Raw genomic sequence first — 22248 nt, forward strand, 5'->3', positions numbered from 1 at the left:
GGTGTTGTAGCTGCAGCATATGTCGATGTCAACCGAATGGGGTGTAACATTTCAAATTTACGTTTAGCCTCTGTGTAAGCAAACCAGTCCAGGGTCTTGTACTCCATAATTTTCCACTTCTTTTGGATTCCTGGACAATCTGGCGAGCAGGGGGAGTGGTGCTCTCCACAGTTGATGCAAGTGGAAGGTGGCACACATGGAGTATTAGGGTGCAGTGGATGTCCACAGTCTCGACATTTGGCACTGGAAGTGCAGTGGGAAGACATGTGCCCAAACTTCCAGCACTTAAAGCACCGCATAGGAGGGACGTATGGTTTAATGTCACAGTGGTAAACCATCACCTTGACCTTTTCAGACAATGAATCACCCTCAAAGGTCAAGATGAAGGCACCGGTAGCAACCCTGTTGTCTTTGGGTCCCCTGTAAGTGTGCCAGATGAAATGAACACCCCGCCATTCTAAACTGGCACAGAGCTCATCATCAGACCACAAGAGGAGGTCACAATGGAAAATAATCCCCGGGATCATGTTGAGGCTTTTATGGGGAGTGACGGAAACAGGAATATCCCCCAGCTTGTTACCTTCTCCAAACTTATTCTCAAGGTGTTCAATGAAAAATTGAGGATTCATTGGTAGAAAAGAGGCCCCATCAGTTCAGCTACAGACTAAAAACTGAGGCGAATATGGCTCTCTCCGTTCTGTAGCTCCATGGTGTAGTGAGAGAGAGAAATATTTAGGGTCATACCTGTCGGCATTGTATTCTATCTTGCCCTTCACAGAGACTGCTGGTGCCGTACTGTCGCCAGCAAGAGATTAGTTAGTCCGCTTCATTGCAGGCCATCCACCCTGACGCCATCCACTCTGATCAGGGACTCTCCCCACAGGTGCCACCCAGCCACAGCAAAGGCCAACTGGCGTGATGACCATTTCCAGAAGTCCTGACACCAGGAAGACAGGCATCTACTCTTTGGCATACGTGGGGAGTTTACAGTTCATGCATCAGCAGTGTGATTCCTGTGTTGTCAGGGGGCTACCACGAAATTGGTACATGACGGCCCCCCCACAACGGACTGGCTGCCATGCTGGACATTGGGTGCAGAGAAATCCAATACTGTCATTGGGGCGAAAGAGGAAAGGAGACAACAGAAGAAGATGACATACCCAGAAAGTGTCCTCGCCCAAATAGTTGAATCGCAGGTGGAGATGCAAAGCCATGACAAGGGATTCAGGAGATCGAATGTAAGGTCACTTGTGTATCACGTAAGGCGTCATTCCCCATATGGCTCGTACTTCTGTAGAATTTTGAAAGTGGCAGGTCAAACCACAGAATGGGACCTGAACTCATAGGGCCAAGAAGTGTGATTGTGAGACTCCTTTTAGTCAGGTGTGGGGTGGGGGCGGGGGGGGGGGGGGGGGGAGGAGGAGGGAGGGGAGGAGGGGGGAGGGGTAAGCCACCAGGTTGCCTGCTGATTGAAGACATCTAAGTTCTCCTCAATGGACTCGGCAAGGATGGCAGTACTGTGATTACCAGCGTCTGAGTCATCAATATGGGACCTGCAGTTCGATAGAAGACTTCAGACAGCTAGAGGGGCAGGTGGTAGACTGATACAATCCCTCCTGCACACTGGTCTACTGCACACTTGTATGCCCCAACTCATACTACTTCTCCTGCCTAGACATGGGGGAAAAAAGGCCACCCAAATCATACCTACTCCATCAGTAGATTCCCCTTGTCTCTTATGGCTTGACCAGTTTTCCTTTACTTCTGTGTCGCCAAGGAAGCTGTCATAATTTTTACTTGACTGTGCCACTTCCCTCTCCTTCAAAAATGATTTGAATTGGGTTGGGATGTCTTTGGAAAAGTCTTTTCATACAAACATAACTCAACAAAGATCTACTATGTTCTTGGTTTCTTTCTTACTCTAGTGTAGCTTGCCTCACCTAGTTCATCAGCTACATTCTTAATCCTAAAACATTATTTTCTCTGTTTAATCCACTTAACTTTTCTGTCATTACTGTACTTACACTCTACTACCATCATTTTCCCACAACACAATTCACAAACGCATTATAACCTACAATTTTAAGTATTCCTTCTTATTTCTCAGGTAGTCTAATACTCTAACTCCCACTTAACTAATTACTACTTGCTAATGATACCAGAGAAAGAAAGTTGCTATTCACCATATAGCGGAGATGCTGGGTCGCGACAGGCACAACAAAAAGATTCACAGCTTTTCGCCATTAAGGCGTGTGCGCCGTGCGCACGCGCACACTCACGCACGCGCACACACACACACACACACACACACACACACACACACACACACACACACACACACACATGTAAATGCAACTTGCACACACGTCTGTAGTCTCAGCGAGCTGAAATCACACTGCAAACAGCAGCACCAGTGCATGATGGGAGTGGCGACTGGGTGGTGGTAAGGGGGAGGCTGGGGCAGGGAGAGTATGGTGGAAGTGGCAGACAGTGAAGTGTTGCAGTTTAGACGTAGGGCATGAGAGAAGGTGTGAAGGGGGGAGGGGGTAAGTAGCGGAAAAGAGAGAAATAAAAAGAAATTAAAAGACTGAATGTGGCAGTGAAATGACGGCTGTGTAGAGCTGGAATGGGGACAGGGAGGGAGCTGGATGGGTGAGGACAGTGACTAATGAAGGTTGAGGCCAGGAGGGTTACGGGAACGTAGGATGTATTGCAGGGAAAGTTCCCACCTGCGCAGTTCAGAAAAGCTGGTGTTGGTGGGAAGGATCCATACGGCACAGGCTGTGAAGCAGTCATTGAGATGAGGGATATCATGTTTGGCAGCGTGGTCAGCAACAGGGTGGTCCACTTGTCCATATCAAACCTACTAACCACCAGCAATACCTCCACTTCGACAGCTGCCACCCATTCAATACCAAGAAGTCCCTTCTCCTTAGTGCAGCACTCTGCGAAGAATGGGCTGCCATTCCCCAAAAAACCTTCCAGCACCTGATTGAACATATGCCTGCAAGAGTGGAAGCTGTCACAAGGCTAAGGGTGGGCCAACACCATACTGAATTCCATCATTACCGATGGAGGGTGCCACGGACTTTTAAGTCATTTTCGGCCAAGTGTCTGGATACTTTTGATCACAGAGAGTATTTAATTTCACACCTTTTGGCAATTGCTTCAGTTAATAACCAATAAATTATGGTCCGAGTCCACATCTGCCCAAGGGAACCTTTTGCAGTTTTAAAACTAGTTTCAAAATCTCATCTTACCATTTTACCATCTATTTGAAACTTTCAAGTGTATCTAAGGTCTCTTCTATGAATACAAACTTCTCTCATGGTGGTGATGAAATTGTGCTCTGTGCAAAATTCTACCAGGTGGCTTTCCCTTCCATTCATTTCTCCCAGTCCAGTTCTCCTATTATTTTTCCTAGTACTGAATTCCAGGCTGTTGCCTCTCTTCAGGGACCATCAGTGAGGTCCACGGTTCATTGGAGATTGAATTCATAACAATTACAAAACAGTTTCTTAAACTAAAATTGTGGTAACAGGCCAATTTAATTGATTATTGTCTCAAGAGGAGACAAGAGATATGAAAAAAGTAGAACAGACAGTTCACAAAGTCATAATACTACAGCAGGGTGGTTTGTACTATGCATTGTTGGCTTTATAACAATCTGCAGTCATAAGCATTATGGTGTCTGCAATAATGTCTTAATAGTGGTGGTGGTGGTCGGTGAGCATTGAGTCAGTTTTCTTTACAAACAGAGACTATAAAAGGAAGGAGTTTTACATTAGCTTCATATTTTTGACAAGATGTAACAATAGAAGAAACTTCATTTTAAAATATTAGAAAACATAAATGTGGAAAGGAAAAGGGATCTGTTACGGAAAACGGATTTATACTGTATATAAGATTCTGGCTCAGAAGCAATCTGGAGCTCCAAGTTATCTCTGTAAGAAACATATGGGTTTTCAATAAATAATGTTTGTAAGTAGAACTAGATAGTAGCAAGCTAAAGGATAAAATTTTTTGCACAAAGACATTGGGTTTAAAATTGTGGCCTTCAATTGGAGTGGCACAACCAGCAACTCGACAATCATGCATATAGCCCACAGGTATACATGATATCTCCTTACAGATTAAACTTGGCTATTTCTAGTGCAGTGGTTCACTTAGAGTATGATAACTTGGCATGACCTGCATTTGCATATCTTAATTTTTGGGTTTTATTGTCCACTGTATACAAAATATGGTGTTGAAGTTATGGCCAAGCAGCACTAACAATTTATTTCACACTAATATCTATGGTAAATAGATGTTGACTCTATGTACCTTCAGTCATGAGATATGTCACTATATGTTTGCATTGTGTACAACATTACAATGAGGTTATGCTACAACAATCATCATCACAGTGACTTCCTTCTTTCTCATGGGATGAATCATTTCAATATTAGTATTATAGACAATCTACAGTGCACGTCAGCTGTAACAAGCAGAACTAACAAGATTGTACAATAGTGAAAATACGATGCTGAGTATTAATACTAATTACTGACCATCATCATAACACAAAATTCATGCTTTAACTGTTATTTTGTACCTTTTAACTGTATAGATTGGGTGTGTCTTGTGTCTAATAACATGTAAATTAATTATGAAACTACAAAATGAGCAGTAAATGTCTTTTAGTAATATACTCGGTCTGTATACTGAAGAGTGAGAAGAAGTCTTGGAGGCAGAATAGTGTTTCCCCAGTAGAATGATACAACTCCTTTATAGGCACACTAAGAAAGTGTTTCCCATTTGGCAATGTAGTACAGTGCACATGATATTCACTGAGTTTTTTGACTGTAGTTCTTGATTAGTTAAGTTAGCAGTGCAAAAGTAAATATATTCATATGTTTCATGAATAACTTAGTTGATGAATTTGTTAGGTAATCAGTAGGTGCACTATTTAGTTATGTGAGCTGATAGACAAACCCTTCATTTCAAATAGAAATTAAACAACATTTGGTTATTTATAACATCATTAATATTCCTTAGGTAGGCAGCACAAAAAAGAACTGCTGTGTCATATAAAGTGCCACAATCACAGTGATAAACTCTAGATGAAAATGTGACACTGAAATAATAGGTTGCATCAGAAAGGAACAGCAAATTAAACCATATGACCTTTTTAAATTACCAGCAAGGAATATAAATCATTTTAGCAGAAAACCTATTTTATATTTATTTATTGATTTATTTAATCTGGCAATATTATGGCGATCAGGCCCCCTCTTACCTCTACCCAAACATTCTATGTATGACAGCAACTAGAAATGCAACATTTAGTCCATGTAAAAATCCTAACTAAGACAATGAAAATTGTAGAAAATGCAAAAACGTGTTGATAACCGGCATCAGGTGTATGGAATGTAAACATTCTTTCCATTTTTGATGTGCTAAAATCGATCCATCAGTGAAACAAAGCAACGAATTCATGACAGGCTGGAACTGTATTCAATGCTGCCTCAAAAACACAGGTAAAATAACAAAGAGGAAAAATTATAACTGTACGTGAGAATTTTCAGCTTTAGTTAAAGACTAAAGTGAAATTCAGTGTCTAAAGGCTGAGGTTTCTCTACTAAATAAAAACATGAGTGAAATTGATCAGCACTGCCTGTTCAACAACTGCTGGCCTAAATCAAAAACAAAAGAAAGCTCTCTGGCCTTTACTACTAAAAACAGGTATCAGATTCTTGTTAAAATAGTGGATGATGTAGCAACTAAATCAGTGCAAAAAAAAAGAGCAACATTTCAAACTGCGAAAAAACTGTAGGTAACAGGTTCAAAAAGCAAGCCCTAACCTCATGTGCTAACCTAAGTGAATGTAAACAAACTATCCAAGATAACAACAGTGAAATTCGTGACAGTGTATGGAAGAAACTGGCTCAAGAGAACAACAGAAGAAGTGAGGAGAATCATAAACACAAGAAGAGATGGATTCTAATATATGGAGACAGTCTTGGTCGTGGAATGCCGCTAAACATCGTGAGTATCCTGGATGACTTTACAGCTGTGGCTCACAGTCAACCTGGAGCACCTCTTTCTGCTTTGGTGAAGCTGTTTGTGCAAAATAATGAGTGTTTTTCACCAAATGATTGTGTTGTAATTATGGGAGGAGGTACAAATGATGTAGCAAAAAATCAAGCAAATGACGCTATCAGGCACATGAAAGTGGCACTCGGTAAGTTGATAAACACTAAAGTAATTATCGTTAATATTCCACACAGTGTTGAAGTTATGCCCATGCAGTACTAACAATGTGTTTCACACTAATGTCTAGGGTAGATAGATGTTGACTGTTTGTACCTTCAGTCATAAGATATGTCACTATATGTCTGCACTGTGTACAACACTGAGGTTATGCTACAACAAACATCATCACATGGACAATCTATAGTGAATTTGGAAGTGTACAAGACAAATTATAGATTTAAAACAATATGCAACAAATTTCACGATGTGTCCCTGGTAAATGACAGCAATCCAGACAGAGACCTGCACACAACTCATGGTATGCACATGAATAAAAGAGGCAAAAAGACTGTCAGCAAATTAACTATCGAGGAAATCAGACAAAGTTCTCCACTAAGCAATGTAAATAACTGCATTACCATGGAATGGCACAACCCATCAAGTCAGAATCTGCCACACAAACAGCCATTGCAGGCAAGCCTGGGAAACTAATAAACTCTACCAGACTGTCTGGTAGCCCTAAATCATCCTGCATAGTCCAGCAGAAGAAAATCAGACTTAATGTCATACATCAGAATATCGGTAGCTTTAAAAACAAGTACAATGATCTGGATATTATTACATGTACTGATAAACCTGATATTTTACACACAACTGAACACTGATACACTGAAGACCTAATTAGCGTTGATCAATCACTCTCCATGAAATTTTGTTCTGCCTTTAGTAGGAAAACAAGTCTGGGGGTAGTGTAGCAATCTTCACTGTTAAAGTAAGTAATTTCAGTGTTATTAACATAAGTACTGCATACAAGAACTCACAGAATTTGCTGCACTAAATCTAAAATGGGGTAGAGAAAATATAGCAATTATTGGCGTGTATAGATCATCTGGGGCATGTATGGATACATTTTTCAGAAATCTATCTGATTTGTTGTTTTAAATTGTCATGTAAATACTTTGCCTTTACAAATGTCTGCTTGTGTCTGTGTATGTGCGGATGGATATGTGTGTGTGTGTGTGTGTGTGTGTGTGTGTGTGTGTGTGTGTGCGCGCGAGTGTATACCTGTCCTTTTCTTCCCCCTAAGGTAAGTCTTTCCGCTCCCGGGATTGGAATGACTCCTTACCCTCTCCCTTAAAACCCACATCCTTTCATCTTTCCCTCTCCTTCCCTCTTTCCTGAAGAAGCAACCGTAGGTTGCGAAAGCTTGAATTTTGCGTGTATGTTTGTGTGTTTATCGACCTGCCAGCACTCTTGATTGGTAAGTCACATCATCTTTGTTTTTAGATATATTTTTCCCACGTGGAATGTTTCTCTCTATATATTAAAAACAAAGATTCCAAGACTTACCAAGCGGGAAAGCGCCGGCAGACAGGCACACTGAACAAAACACACAAACACACACACAGAATTACTAGCTTTCGCAACCGATGGTTGCTTCTTCAGGAAGGAAGGAAGGAGAGGGAAAAATGAAAGGATGTGGGTTTTAAGGGAGAGGGTAAGGAGTCATTCCAATCCCGGGAGCGGAAAGACTTCCCTTAGGGGAAAAAAAGGACAGGTGTAAACTCGCACACACACACACACACACACACACACATATCCATCCGCACATACACAGACACAAGCAGACATGTCTGTGTGTGTGCGAGTTTACACCTGTTCTTTTTTTCCCCTAAGCGGACTCCATACCCTCTCCCTTAAAACCCACATCCTTTCGTCTTTCCCTCTCCTTCCTGAAGAAGCAACCATCGGTTGCGAAAGCTAGTAATTCTGTGTGTGTGTTTGTGTGTTTTGTTCAGTGTGCCTGTCTGCCGGCGCTTTCCCGCCTGGTAAGTCTTGGAATCTTTGTTTTTAATATATTTTTCCCATGTGGAAGTTTCTTTCTATATATATATATATATATATATATATATATATATATATATATATATATATATATATATATATATATAAAAAACAAAGATTCCAAGACTTACCAAGCGGGAAAGCGCCGGCAGACAGGCACATGAACAAAACACACAAACACACACACAGAATTACGAGCTTTCGCAACTGGCAGTTGCTTCGTCAGGAAGGAAGGAAGGAGAGGGAAAAATGAAAGGATGTGGGTTTTAAGGGAGAGGGTAAGGAGTCATTCCAATCCCGGGAGCAGAAAGACTTCCCTTTCTTTCTGTTTTATATATATATATATATATATATATATATATATATATATATATATATATATATTAAAAATAAAGATTCCAAGACTTACCAAGCGGGAAAGCGCCGGCAGACAGGCACATGAACAAAACACACAAACACACACACAGAATTACAAGCTTTCGCAACTGGCAGTTGCTTCGTCAGGAAGGAAGGAAGGAGAGGGAAAAATGAAAGGATGTGGGTTTTAAGGGAGAGGGTAAGGAGTCATTCCAATCCCGGGAGCAGAAAGACTTCCCTTTCTTTCTGTTTTATATATATATATATATATATATATATATATATATATATATATATATATATATATTAAAAATAAAGATTCCAAGACTTACCAAGCGGGAAAGCGCCGGCAGACAGGCACATGAACAAAACACACAAACACACACACAGAATTACAAGCTTTCGCAACTGGCAGTTGCTTCGTCAGGAAGGAAGGAAGGAGAGGGAAAAATGAAAGGATGTGGGTTTTAAGGGAGAGGGTAAGGAGTCATTCCAATCCCGGGAGCAGAAAGACTTCCCTTTCTTTCTGTTTTATATATATATATATATATATATATATATATATATATATATATATATTAAAAATAAAGATTCCAAGACTTACCAAGCGGGAAAGCGCCGGCAGACAGGCACATGAACAAAACACACAAACACACACACAGAATTACAAGCTTTCGCAACTGGCAGTTGCTTCGTCAGGAAGGAAGGAAGGAGAGGGAAAAATGAAAGGATGTGGGTTTTAAGGGAGAGGGTAAGGAGTCATTCCAATCCCGGGAGCAGAAAGACTTCCCTTTCTTTCTGTTTTATATATATATATATATATATATATATATATATATATATATATATATATATATATATATATATTAAAAATAAAGATTCCAAGACTTACCAAGCGGGAAAGCGCCGGCAGACAGGCACATGAACAAAACACACAAACACACACACAGAATTACAAGCTTTCGCAACTGGCAGTTGCTTCGTCAGGAAGGAAGGAAGGAGAGGGAAAAATGAAAGGATGTGGGTTTTAAGGGAGAGGGTAAGGAGTCATTCCAATCCCGGGAGCAGAAAGACTTCCCTTTCTTTCTGTTTTATATATATATATATATATATATATATATATATATATATATATATATATATTAAAAATAAAGATTCCAAGACTTACCAAGCGGGAAAGCGCCGGCAGACAGGCACATGAACAAAACACACAAACACACACACAGAATTACAAGCTTTCGCAACTGGCAGTTGCTTCGTCAGGAAGGAAGGAAGGAGAGGGAAAAATGAAAGGATGTGGGTTTTAAGGGAGAGGGTAAGGAGTCATTCCAATCCCGGGAGCAGAAAGACTTCCCTTTCTTTCTGTTTTATATATATATATATATATATATATATATATATATATATATATATATATTAAAAATAAAGATTCCAAGACTTACCAAGCGGGAAAGCGCCGGCAGACAGGCACATGAACAAAACACACAAACACACACACAGAATTACAAGCTTTCGCAACTGGCAGTTGCTTCGTCAGGAAGGAAGGAAGGAGAGGGAAAAATGAAAGGATGTGGGTTTTAAGGGAGAGGGTAAGGAGTCATTCCAATCCCGGGAGCAGAAAGACTTCCCTTTCTTTCTGTTTTATATATATATATATATATATATATATATATATATATATATATATATATTAAAAATAAAGATTCCAAGACTTACCAAGCGGGAAAGCGCCGGCAGACAGGCACATGAACAAAACACACAAACACACACACAGAATTACAAGCTTTCGCAACTGGCAGTTGCTTCGTCAGGAAGGAAGGAAGGAGAGGGAAAAATGAAAGGGTGTGGGTTTTAAGGGAGAGGGTAAGGAGTCATTCCAATCCCGGGAGCGGAAAGACTTCCCTTAGGGGAAAAAAAGGACAGGTGTACACTCGCACACACACACACACATATCCATCCGCACATACACAGACACAAGCAGACATATGTCTGCTTGTGTCTGTGTATGTGCGGATGGATATGTGTGTGTGTGTGTGCGAGTGTACACCTGTCCTTTTTTTCCCCTAAGGGAAGTCTTTCCGCTCCCGGGATTGGAATGACTCCTTACCCTCTCCCTTAAAACCCACACCCTTTCATTTTTCCCTCTCCTTCCTTCCTTCCTGACGAAGCAACTGCCAGTTGCGAAAGCTTGTAATTCTGTGTGTGTGTTTGTGTGTTTTGTTCATGTACCTGTCTGCCGGCGCTTTCCCGCTTGGTAAGTCTTGGAATCTTTATTTTTAATATATTTTTCCCATGTGGAAGTTTCTTTCTGTTTTATATATATATATATATATATATATATATATATATATATAGGTTGGGAAATTACCCACTTACTATATCCAAAAATTCATCTAATGAGTGGAAGGAGTTGCCATTAAAAAATTCTTTTAATTCCCTTTTAAATGCTATATGGCTATCTGTCAGACTTTTGATGCTATTAGGTAAGTGACCAAAGACTTTTGTGGCAGCATAATTTACCCCCTTCTGAGCCAAAGTTAGATTTAACCTTGAGTAGTGAAGATCATCCTTTCTCCTAGTGTTGTAGCCATGTACACTGCTATTACTTTTGAATTCGTTCGGATTGTTAATAACAAATTTTGTAAGTGAATATTTGTATTGTGAGGCTACAGTGAAGATTTCTAGCTCCTTAAATGGGTGTCTGCAGGATGATCTTGGATGAGCTCCAGCATTTATTCTGATTACAACTTTTGTGCAATGAACACTCTTTTAGTCAGTGATGAGTTACCCCAGAATATGATGCCATACAAAAGCAGAGAGTGAAAATAGGCATGGCAAGCTAATTTATTCAGATGTATATCGCCAAAATTTGCAATGAACCTAATAGCATAAGTAGCTGAACTCAAATGTTTCAGCAGGTCCTCAGTGTGTTTTTTCCAGTTCAACCCCTCATCAATGCATGCACCTAGAAATTTTGAATATTCTACCTTAGCTACTGCTTTCTGATCAAAGTCTATATTTATTAATTGGGTCATTCCATTTACTGTGTGGAACTGTATATACTGTGTTTTGTCAAAGTTTAATGAGAGCCCGTTTGCAGAGAACCACTTAATGATTTTCTGAAAAACATTGTTTACAATTTTACCACTTAATTCTTGTCTGTCGGGTGTGATAGCTATGCTTGTATCATCGGCAAAAAGTACCAGCTTTGCAACTTCGTGAATATAGAATGGCAAGCCATTAATGTATATTAAGAACAGCAGAGGACCCAAGACTGAACCTTGCGACACCCCATTCTTGATTGTTCCCCAGTTTGAGAAATCACCAGTCTTTTGCATATTATGTGAACTGTTTATTTCAACTTTCTGCACTCTTCCAGTTAGGTATGATTTAAACCATTTGAGAACTGTCCCATTCATACCACAGTACTTGAGCTTACCTAGAAGTATTCAATGATTTACACAATCAAAAGCCTGTGATAGATCACAAAAATCCCAACGGGTGACTTCCAGTTACTCAGAGCATTTAATGTTTCATTAGTGAAAGTATGTATAGCATTTTCCGCTGAAAAATCCTTCTGGAAACCAAACTGACTTTTGTTAAAACTTTATTTTTACAAAGGTGTGAAGCTACTCTACAATACATTACTTTTTTAAGAATTTTGGATAAGGCAGTCAGAAGAGAGATTGGGCGGTAGTTGTTGACATCAGACATATCCCCTTTCTTATGCAGTGGTATAACAATGGCATACTTCAGTCTATCTGGGAAAATACCCTGCTTCAGAGAGCTATTACATATGTGGCTAAGAATCCCAGTTATAACATCTAGTCTGTATTTACTAAGGAGATTAGTTCAATATCTAGATATTGAAGCAATAAAAATAGTGTATTTCGGGTTGGTGTATCCCCATCTATCTTATAGAATTGTATTGTGTGGTGGGTGTAGCCAACACAATATAAGGAGGGTATTTGTATTGCAGAAAAGAGTAATAAGAACTATGGCAAAAGTAAGACCCAGAACGTCATGCAAAAACCTGTTTATTAATTTTAATATTATGACTATCTATGCAGTATATATGTTTCAATCAATATTATTTGTGAAAAAAGACAAAAAAGTGACAAACAGGAATATGGAAATCCATGATTACGATACAAGACACAAATCAGACTTTCACATGGTGAGCAGAAGATTGAATCTAACAACAAATACCCCATTCATTAAGGAAGCAATATTTTATAATTCTCTGCCAAACAACCTGAAACAGCTTTCTGGTAGAATATTTAAAAATGAGTTGAAAAAATTGCTAATATTGAAGTGCCGATACAGTATGGTGCTGACATGATTTGAACTCAGGAATGCTATGTTAAATATACTTAAATGATCTTTTACTTAATAGCATGTAATCTATATATATTGTGTATCCATAATATAAATGTAATTATTGTAACATTGCCCATGCATGTTAAATACATGTTTCGAGCTGTAAGATAAATAAAATAAAATAAAATAAAATAAATAAATAAATAGGCATAAGATATTACACTCATGATTCCAAAACACTTCTGTATGCAGGTGGTATATCCATTATGTGGAAAAAGTAATCATTTAATGAACTAGAGACCCACTGTAATAACGTGACAAATGAAATTGTCACGTTATTACAGTGCCAACTTCAATGAATCTACGGAATAGAAATTTGGGGAGCAACAACCAAAGCTAATCTAAATAAGCTACTGCTACTTCAAAAAAGGGCTATAAGAATCATCAGTGGAGCAAAATATAACAGGCGTACTAACCATAGTAAACATGTACATTCTAAAAGCCCACCATTTGTTCCAATTTGTATCAGTACAATACCAGAATTAAAGAAAAATTTTACATCAGCAGCCACAGAACAGCACTCTATGAAAAGCATCCACAATATAGAGGTTCAAAGTTAGCCCAGTAAAGTTATGATCCTACCCACAATGAGGCTTAAATTTCAGCTTAAGAAATTCCTGTTACAAAATCCATTTCACACATTAGAAGAATACCATACTTACATGTAGAATAAGAAGTGCTTTGAAAAAAAAAAATGTAAATAGTGTTAAGCACCATCTTATTTGTAATTTAATCATTTTGTTAATCAATCACATATTCAGAAGAATCTATTATTGTGCTATGTATCAAGAATTGTAACCTGATTTCATACATTTGCAATGAATCATTTGACGTTGAGTAAATTATTATTATTATTATTATTATTATTATTATTATACATTCATTACAATAAGTATGTTATACATCACATCTAATATGAAACATTGAAAAAACATTTTGTAATTATTATAGTGCAGAAAGAGAAAAAAACAAACACAGTTTACATTTATTCGTGTGAAGTGCAACAATAGTGACAAATTATAGGAAAGTAGATTTCATGTATGGAGGCTAGCAGTAAAAGACACGAGAAAAGAGGCAGAAGGTGGAGAGACAAGGGAGCACAATAAAATACAATTGGTGAAGATAGTGTAAAAGAAAGTGAAGTGACTGACTGTGAAATGAAAAAAGAAAGCAAACAACGTAAACGAGAGATGATGGGAGCATTTTATTTACTTTTTTATAGAGTGTAAACTGACCATATACATTAATTTTTGATGAAACAATATGATGGTGACAGACGGAAGTGCTCCATATTTTTCTTAAAAAGCAACAAAGCATTTAATTGTGTGCAGAGTACAGGGCAGCTTGTTACAGAATTGGATGACAGCAATGGGGAAGGAGTTTGCATATGTTTTAATTTTATGGATAGGCACAGCTAGGTTACCAGGTGAAACCTCGTGTTTCGATTATGATGAGATAACAGGTTCTTAATGTTTGATGTGAAGTACTGTGGAGCATGCAAACTGAAGAGCCTGTGAAATAAACATATCATATGGTAGTCACCAATCTCACCTGGTTGTAACTAACCTCACTGGATATATGGAGCATTGACATGGCCACACAGACAGATGTTGCAAGTTTAAAATGAACAAGTATTCATAGTTAGTTCTAACAGTCTAGTGTTCTCACTCGTTCCATGTTTGATTACATTGTAAGAATGGAGATTAGGTAAAAAGAGTACTACACAAGCTTACATTTCACAATCTGTGAAAATAGTGCTGAAACTTTCTACAGCCACAGAGGAAATTTGGCAATAGTATCTCCTGCACAGTTGAGATGCTCATTGACAGTGACATCCAAGTTCTGATGATATACTAAAATTACTCAGTTTCGGCAAATTTGGTAACCGAGGAATAGTGGAGAACTTCTACATCAATTATAAATAGTGCCCCACTGTGACTGACTGGTGGTGTACATACTCAATATCAGTATAAAAATTTAGAGAGGAAGGCAGAAAGATTCTTTAACATTTTTTTGATGGTACTTCAGAAGTCTGACCTTCTGTTGTTGCTAGGTATCTCAGATACAATGCATGCTATGAAATATAGCTTGAAGCCTTTTCACAAGAGCTTCACAACTCAGTGCTGAAAACCCTATCGAAATCCCTGTATTGATGTTATTTTCATTTCTATTTTATGCAATCAATTTCATAGCTGTGATTTGACAAAAGGCAGTCACACAATGTATTTCATATACTTTTAATGCATTCAAAGAGAAACAAATTCTCCCTGATATTTGTCTGCCTACCCACACTGTGTCACCCTGGTTTAAAAGATGTGCCATGGAATAGCCTGAATAAATTTTCAAAATCACCACACCATACGCCATGTGATGTAGCTTGGCAAGGAGAAGCAGGGGCTTGTGTTGTCACTTTTGAAGACTTCTAATTCATGGTGAGCTCTATGTGGTAGGCATATGTACCATTCATTTTTAATATGTTTTCTGTTCTGTTCTGTTCTCCGTACTCATTGCGAGAACATGGCAGTTTAACTTGTGCTTAAACTATTTGCATCACTGAAATGAAGCACTTAAAAATATCTTTTTTTGAAATTCAGGGGTATATTTCATGGGAGCTTATGTGTAAAGCACTAGAAATAACACAAAACACAAGAGGGAACTTTCACACTGACAAAATCTACAAAGAATGTCATCCAACATAGTATTAATCAAACAGTTTCACCATTAGGAACGACTATACCATTCTCTTTTAAATGTCCAGTACATTTAGAGCAATAAGACCTTAGAATTAAAAATGTTGCAACAAATCAACAAAATGTCAGCTACGCAGTTTTGTCTCCAGACAAGGAAATTCTTGTTTAAACCAAATATATTCTTCAACACATTCAAAAATGGCTTTAACAGTCAAACTAAATGCATAAATAAAATGTCTGCTTACTGGTGTATGAGATAGCAGTTTTTCTAGAGACAAATAAGAGATTTATAGTTTCTGATATCATGCAATCTTTTATCCATAACAGAGGATAAGAATACTTTTAAGTTAATAAAATAATGAAGTTGTGGCTTGCTGTGAGTCACTAAATATGATGGAATAAGGGAGATAAGGATGGAAGTAAATTTTACATTAATAATGGAGAGTAACAAATAACATGAATCAGAACACTACCGTGAAGAAAAGGAAGGAAGATTAGGGTTTCATATACTATTGATGATGAGAGCATTAGAGATAAATGCAAGTGCAGATGAGATAAGGATGCAGAAGGCAAAAGGTCAAGTCCTTTTCAAAGGAACCATTCTCGTATTTGTCATAACCAATTTAGGGAAATGGCAGAAAACCTAAATCTGGATGGTGGATGAATACTGAAACCTGCTCTTCCCAACTGTGGTTGCAATACCATGGCCACTGTGATACATTTATCAATGTTACTGTGGAGAGGAGAGTAGTCAATAGATAATGGATAATGGACTATGGAAGGAGACACTGGGAGAAGAAATCATACAGAAACAATAAATTAGCTGATGTGAGAACAGAAAAAAATTGGTAATGCTAGAGAGAGTGAAAGTATTTGAAAATAAGAAAAGTATAACAGAACACAAAATGAATGAGAAAAGTGTGGTACAAAAAGGGTCATAGTAAAACTGATGAAGATTGTGAAAATAAGGAGGTGAATTACCAGGAGAGGATGCAGAAAAAACAGTAAGTAGTGATGAAGAAAAACACAGCAACAGGAGAGGCTAATGTCAAGAAAACAAGAATGTCAATAAAACAAGAATCAGTTGGAAAGCAGACTTCTGCCTGCAAAGTTCACAGAACATTTTTGACTCGAAATCTGCAATAAAATTGCTTCTTTTGTATCACAGAGCTATTTCTGTGGCAATGGGGGATATACTATCCACATACATTTTCTATCTGTGTTTTGGTCATCAGACTGAAGTAAAAAGTTGAATAATCATTTCATTTGAGGTGATGTACAAGGTAACTGGTGCAACATGCCTAACTCCATGATAAGTCTTTGTGATACTAAAGTGGTAGTTGCATGTGGATATAAATGACTAGCTCTGGATTTGGAATAATCATAAGATTTACGGTCTAGTTGAACAAAAACAATTTATGTAGTTGTATAAAGGGAAACTGTAACACTGACATAGAACACAGTTGATACATTGAACCAGAGTAGTTATTACTTCCACTGTCTTTGTCAATTATTTGGCGGGTAACACTCCATATGACAGCAATGAACTACACATGAAAGCTGATGAGAATAGCTTGATAAAAAAATCAAGGTGTATACAGAAAGTACTGCATCCCAAACATTACTACTGTAGAACTGTGAACATGATTTTGTATATTTTCAATGGCTTCTTTAATCTTTTATATACCACAATCAGTCACAGAGAATGTCAGACCATTGCCAATGAATCATACTTCTCAAAATGTTCAAGTAAACTGACAACCCCACTATCTTTGAAATCCACTCTGTCATTTGACTTCTTAAGTCAAGGGATGTGAAACAGGCAAACATACATTGTTGACTATGTGAGATCTCTGAAGACAAAGTAACAAATGATGGAACAGTAAGGAAATGATAGCAAAAGTTCAATGAGGATAACAAGCCAACACACATCACCCCATCCCCTCTCAGCCCCTCACCAATTATCAAAATGGCAAATGGTTTGAATGACAGTAGCATACTGGCAAAACAGTCCGCTTTGAGAGTATGAATAACATAACAGAGATAAGTTACATGTAAACAGATTGTTCATTAGCTACCACTAATTTCTGTTATTATTATCTGAAACCACTGCCTTAAGTTTATAGGAACATATTCTACAGTGTTATATATTTATTTATTGTCTCACCTCTGCTGATAACTTGATACCCAACTGGTTCATGTACACCCTCATTGATTTTTGACAAGTGCAGAAGTGGCATTGGTTGCATTAACTTTCTCCCTTCAAAGTATATAACATATATTCTTTTAATAGGGTTTCTGTTTTCATGTACCACTCGATGTCCAACAATACATGGGACAAGAGGTATAAATCTGGCTGGAGTATTCACCAACTTAGCAGCAATTTCCTTCATTTCAGGGTTTAAATCTTCTGAAACCAAATCATCAGCATTCTTCTCCCCTTCACTGAAGTCACTAACACTTTTCACAAGATCTTCATTTGATGCTCTTTTTTCAAAATTTCCATCTGATGTGTGTACAATTGGTTTCAGACAACAGCATATACTCTGACACTCCAGAGAATTATTTTTTGGACAAGGTTGTGAGATCTGGGAAAGAGTTACAGATGCAGAAAGCTTATCATCTTCATATGATAAATCATGTACAGCAGAAGTTTCTGCTTCTTCATCTGATGAGTGTCCACATGCCTCTTTCAAGTGCAAAATTAACCTCAATAGTTTGTTCCCTGCAGAACTTATGGGATACAGGAGCATAGTCTTTATGTCTGAACCACTCAACTGTGAGAACCTAACACACTGTAGAACTCTGCATGTATATTCTGCTCTTTCTGGATTCTCTTGTAGCCAATTCATTCCTGCCTCAAAAACTTCAAATTCTCCTTCTCTTACATTTAAACCATCATTTGATAAATAGTCTTCCAACTGTTCTATCGTAAGCTGAGTAAATGATGGTGACAGTTTCACTTTGAAGAACTCCCATAAAGCAAAAGCTTTAGCTTTTTTGTATAATTCAATTATATCAAGCTCATATGTTTTGTGCATTGTTTGTAAACAAGTTTCAACTGTTAACCATTCTTGAGCAATCAGTCTTACACATGTCTTTTTTAAATCTTCAAATTGCAGCATACTTGAGGCTTGAAGCACTGACAGTATCATATCAGAGTTTAAAATTTCAGATGGAATTTCATTAGTTTGTATAAATTTCAGTACAACTTCCATAGCATCAGGTTCTACACCCTGCAGAAGAAAAGAACATCTTATTTCAAATGAGACTACAAGGATGTGTGGAGCTAAAGAGAAATCCACTACAACAAACATTTCAGTAAAGAACAAAGCAACATAAATGTAACAATGTTATATTCTACAATAAACATGTATGAATAAATGCAGGAAAATGGAAGAGTGTGTGGGAACATACAGTAAATGCCATCTTCGGGAGTTTGGTGGTAGTGCTTTTAGAAAAGTAAAAAGTTAAACAATATACAAATACAAAAGGAGCAAACAGGAAAAGCATTAACATTATACTCAAAACAGTCCTATGTAACAGTTTGCTTTAAATAAATGAACTACGTGAAATGAAAAACAGTACTCGATTACTCAGTTTCAACAGGTATTAAACACCGAAAGTAAAACAAGTGCCAGTTAAAAGAAAGACTTAACAATTGTAAATAAGTCTATATAGATAACACAGACAGAACTGAATGAATACAGAAAAATGGGGGAATGTGCAGGACCAGACAGTGTTGGAATCAATGAAAAACAGAAAGGATTGTGTAAAGTTTAGGAGAGGGAAAGTATTAAGATCTGGACTTTGAGATACATGTTTATTAATTTCCAGGACTTCCAGCAAATTGAGCTTTTGGCTTTTCCTTGGCTACCACATATGCTAATTCATTTCTGTCAGTTTCCATTTGTCCTGATTCTAAGTAGTGTGACATCTCCTTTCTCTAGCTTTCTAGGTAAAGAGAATCCTGGAACTTGAAGAGATGTTTATATGCTTGAACAATGTACTGTGTAGGTTTATGGGCACTCACACAAGGAATTCCACAGCGCAAATGCTACTCACCTACTCCTTTGCCCTCTACAACATTAGGAACTCACCACAAAATATATTTTACTTGTTAAACAGATCTTGAGGACATTCAAGCATGTTATCTAAACATAAAGTTATTGGTATGTACCGCCCACCAAATACAGATGTGTTGTACTAACTTGATAGACAGGGCAATTAGTCAAACACCCCCCACTGACCTTAGTGTAGTTGGAGACTTAAATACTGATGCAAACTCCTGTAATATAACCTACTTGAAAATAACAGATATATTTAACTCATATAATCTCACAAATATAGTGAATTCTGACACTAGAGTAACAGAGTCAAGCTCCAGTAAGATACATTAACAAAAATGTAAGAGACTGTGTTAACTTTCAAAGTGTTGATTTTCATTATTCAGATCACTATTGTCAGGTGTTAGAATATTTCAGGTTTGCTGTACCAACAAGCAACTAAGATAATTGAGAAGAAGCATATCCTGAATAGCACCAACATCAGTTCCTTCAAAACTAAGTTAGCAGAGGACAAATAGGACACTATCAAACTAAAGATCAGAAAACAAATGGGAAAATTTTCATAGGACAGTGATGAAGCAGTTCGACTATGCTGCCCTCTCAAAGAAATAACCAGGGTACAAACCAACTCTTGTCTTGAAAGTAATACTAGGCTGAAACTTACACCTAGATTGATTAAGTTAAGGCAGAATATATATTATCTTGACTCTTCATATAAGGAAACAAAGCTACATATATTTAAGGAAAAGTACAATCAGGCCAAAAAAAGTTTTAAGACAGATCTTTTACACTTGAGGGAACAGATAAGCAATGATGCAGTAGAGCATTCATCCAACATAGGTAATGCATCCTGAAGACTAATCAATAAACATTGTAAAGCCACCAGCAAGGGATATAATGAACCAGTTAGCATTAGACACGAGGGCCATCCAGTGAAACATCCAAATGAAGTATGGAATTTATTCAATAAGCATTTTATCTGTCCTTTTGACCAAGAAGCCCCTATTATAGATCAACAGGCTGGCACACCAAATGATGTCACGGATGGTATAGAGCTCGAATTTATGGAGGTGAGTCAACAGGAAATATTTAACATAATGCAAAAGCTAAAGAACAATAATTCATCTGGATGGGCTGGTATCTCAAGTGTGGTGTTAAAGAAATGTGCCAATGAAATAACTAAAACCCTTACCTATCTTATCAACTGTAGTATTAATGAAAACATATACCCAAATGCCTTAAAAATAAGTGTAATTCAACCAATCCATAAGAAAGGAAGTGAAGAAGAAGTTTCAAATTATAGACCGATATCACCAATTGCTACCTTCAGTAAAATATGTGAAACAGGTACCCTATCACAGCTCACAACATTTTTCTCAAGCCACAAACACTTACCGAATGGCAGCTTGGGTTTAGGAAAGGCTAAAGCTGTTACCAGTTTCTTCCTGAAGTATAAAGCAATACAGAATGGGGTATGCACACAGCCGGAATATTCCGTGACCTGAGCAAAGCTTTTGACTCAGTAAATTATTAGATTCTCTTAACAAAACTGCGGGTGTACAATATCAGTGATGCATCAATGAAACAACTATCCACATATCTGGTGAATCGGAAACAGTGTACCAAACTTACACATCAAATTGACAATAAGAGCTTACATTTTAGATCCACAAGTGAAACACTGACACAGGGAGTCCCTCAAGGCTCAAGGACCTTTCTTCTTTTTAGCATATATTAATGGGGTACAGCCTATTAACTCGTACATTGTAAATTATGCTGATGGCACATTTCATGATAAAGATAGTGAGAAACTGAAATTTTCAGCAAGAAATGGGATACTAGAATTAAGTTCATATTTTCATGTACAAGGATTAAAGGTCAATGTAAATAAATCCCAGATGCTAATATTTACAACTGGCAGCTCACACCACTCATGCGTAAATGAGGTATGCAGCATAGTGGAAGAGGAAGCAAACAAGTGTAAATTGCTAAGGGTCCATCTGGACTCAAACCTCTGGTGGATTAGCCACATTAACACTGTATGTAAAAAAAAAGTCAGCAATGGGCTGTATCTTTTTAGCCAATGTCCAAAATTGTGCCCAACCACATGCTTAAAACTGTGTATTACAGGACAATCTATCCCCATCTTAGCTACTGTATAGAAATATGGGGTTGTGCTGCAGACGTTCACCTCAACAGAGTACTATTGCTACGAAAAAAGAGGGTTAAGGATTATACATGAAATAGGCTATAAAGACTCTTGCCGTGATGTTTTCAGACAACACAAGGTACTTCACCATATTTTCTTTGTATCTTTATAAATTACTTACTTTTTCCTCACAGAAAACTGAAGTAACTAAATGTAGTGATATATGTGACTACAACACCAGGTACAAAGAAAATTACTACCAACAATGAGCAAGATTAAAAATGACGGACCAGAGCCCATATACTAATGGACTGCTTTGATATAATAAACTGCCAGAGCCCATGAGAAACAGTAATAAAAAGCAATTCAAATCAAAACCAAAAGAATTCTTAATTGAAAAGTGTCTCTATTCACTCAACATATTTTAAATGGTTAAGTTTAAGAGCTGTAAAATATATAAAAAAATAATTGGCTCTATTAATGTGTGTAAGATGTAATGTATTCTGACATGCATCAATTTACT

At 37.6% G+C, this 22248-nt stretch overlaps 1 protein-coding gene across 2 annotated transcripts in view; it reads right to left on the reverse strand.

Annotated features, from left to right (window-relative positions):
* LOC126354173 (kelch-like protein 38) overlaps window positions 1-22248 on the reverse strand; it is a 138463-nt gene that overhangs the window by 56809 nt on the left and 59406 nt on the right. For both annotated transcript variants that reach the window (XM_050003611.1, XM_050003621.1), the window contains exon 2: window positions 17677-18745. In XM_050003611.1, coding sequence (XP_049859568.1) covers window positions 17677-18745 — 1069 coding nt within the window. The remainder of the gene's footprint in view (window positions 1-17676; window positions 18746-22248) is intronic.

Source organism: Schistocerca gregaria, chromosome 1 (assembly GCF_023897955.1).
Source record: "Schistocerca gregaria isolate iqSchGreg1 chromosome 1, iqSchGreg1.2, whole genome shotgun sequence".
In the NCBI taxonomy this organism is placed as follows: domain Eukaryota; kingdom Metazoa; phylum Arthropoda; class Insecta; order Orthoptera; family Acrididae; genus Schistocerca; species Schistocerca gregaria.